This window comes from Eutrigla gurnardus (assembly GCF_963514095.1).
Source record: "Eutrigla gurnardus genome assembly, chromosome: 1".
Lineage (NCBI taxonomy): Eukaryota > Metazoa > Chordata > Actinopteri > Perciformes > Triglidae > Eutrigla > Eutrigla gurnardus.
The window spans coordinates 36,436,369-36,438,518 of NC_139915.1; the positions used below are offsets into that span (position 1 = coordinate 36,436,369).

The following is a 2,150-nucleotide window of genomic DNA, read 5'->3' on the forward strand; positions in this document are numbered from 1 at the left end:
CTTATGAATAAATGTATTATAGAAAAAGGTTGGTCAATTTTGAAAAACCACCAATAATTAGGGACAAGCTAATAATAATATAGATATTTATTGCAGATAATCCCAATTACAGGAAAGGCACCATATGTTGATCGTGATGAATTTCAATTATCGGGATAATCATAAATATCGTAAATATCGTAAGAGGATTCATCATCTTATTGATGATTATTTGATGGTAAAAAGGGTCTAATCTGTGAATTTTGAGTAATTTTACCATTTTAACGTTTTTAAGCAGGATTTGATGATTAATGTGATAAAATCGTGAATCGAATTATTTTGAGCAGCATATTTGTGACATGAAGTTGTCATATCGCCGATTTATAAAGAACGATAAACAGATGATAACGCATAATAAATATGTGAAATATACATTAAAGACATTGAAAGTTTTCCCAAACTTTCTTGCTAAAGTAACCGATGGACTAGCGACGCTGATGTTAGCGGTGAAACGGCGGCGGCGCTCCGTTACCGTGAGAGCGACGTGGTTCTTGGAGCGGGCGGCTTTGTGGAGCGCCGTCATGCCGTCTTTGGCCCTGAAGTCCAGGTGAGCTCCTCCGTTCTTCAGCACCTTGATCATCTCCACCACGTTGTCCAGGTGAAGCGGCGAACGTCAGCGGACTCTCTGGAGAGACACGGAAAGACTGGTGATGATGTCATCAGCAAGGAAGACACCCGGCAAACATAAAGATTTAAATACATCCGGACGTGGGAAGTAACGAAATACATGTTGTTACTGTACTTAACGGAGGGAGAGAGGGGGGCAATAGTCAGAGAAAAAAAGTGCTAAATCTGCGAGTTTATAAATATATATTTCCGATACAAACAAGTTGCTTGGTTCCTTTTTTTTTCTTTCCTACAGTGGCCCTGATACGCCGTCGTAGATTCAGGTATCTTTACTCTACTTAGTATTTATTTTGTTGGGCGCTGCTCTGCCGCTTCAGATCCACCCATCGCTCCTTCACAGTCCAAATATGGTCACTTCCTTTACTGTTTTTTTCTATTCCTTTGATATTCTTGTTATTATTTTTTTAACATGCATTTCTTTCCAATGCATTTCATGTTTTTTGTAAAGCACTTTGAATTGCCTTGTTGATGAAAGGTGCTTTACAAATAAACAAAAAAAAAAACAAGATGGCGACGAACACGAGGCTTCAAAACACAAACCAACGGGTGACATCCCCATGACGACGTCCACTTCTGAGGTCTACAAGTTGCCCGATGTATTAAATTAAGTAACTCTCATGTTTACGTGAATATTTCTTTTGTGGGTTCTGGGGTGAAAACAGGGAAACAACTGTTGCTGAGTCCGAGTCCTCTGATGGAGACGAGTCGGGTTCGTCATTTGTTTCGCTAATCGCAAACAAAGATCTTCTGCTGGACGGCCGAACTGAATAATCCGGCGAGAGCTGAGTAACAAGAGTCCTATCCGGAGAGAGACGCCTCTCCCCTCAGCAATAAGCCCTTTCATTCAGCAGCAGCCTCTCAAACCATTAACATAACCTCAATTCTCTGCTTAATAACACCGGCTCCTCTCAGCCTCACACTCTACTCGCCTCGATAGGCCCATTTCACCTCTCCGTCCACTCAATAGCGGCGCCGTGAACAGGAACCCGCACCGCCGCCATGCCCTCGATGCCTTCATTAAATCACCATAAACAAACACATCACCGTCAACGCTCAGGTAAACCAGCTGCTCGTTAACAAATGATTGTAATGAGCTTTTTTAAATACGAGCTGCTTCTGATGAATGAGTTCAATCACATTGAAGGGACTCTCAACGCCATCGCTGAACATGTGACTGGAAGTTGTGTGCAGATGCTACACACACAGATGCTACACACAGCCTCATTGGGGGGGGGGGGGTTCCCGGACTAATGAGCTGTGTCCTGGTGATGTGTTCCAGCTCACAAATGGAACACAAGTGAGCAGGTGTTCCGGCGACGCACCGCTAGGCTTAATAGGACTATGTAGAGGACCATGTAGAGGACTATATAAAGGACCATGTAGAGGACTATATTGAGGACCATGTAGAGGACTATGTAGAGGACCATGTAGAGGACTATGTAGAGAAGCATGTAGAGGACTATATTGAGGACCATGTAGAGGAC

General features: G+C 42.9%; 1 protein-coding gene across 1 annotated transcript in view; it reads right to left on the reverse strand.

Annotated features, from left to right (window-relative positions):
• LOC311018589 (SH3 and multiple ankyrin repeat domains protein 2-like) overlaps positions 1–660 on the reverse strand; it is an 85,126-nt gene extending 84,466 nt beyond the window's left edge. Inside the window, 1 exon segment of the mRNA XM_084017617.1 lies at positions 512–660. Coding sequence (XP_083873743.1) covers positions 512–619 — 108 coding nt within the window. The 5' untranslated portion in view covers positions 620–660.
• Between the last annotated feature and the right edge of the window lie 1,490 nt (positions 661–2,150).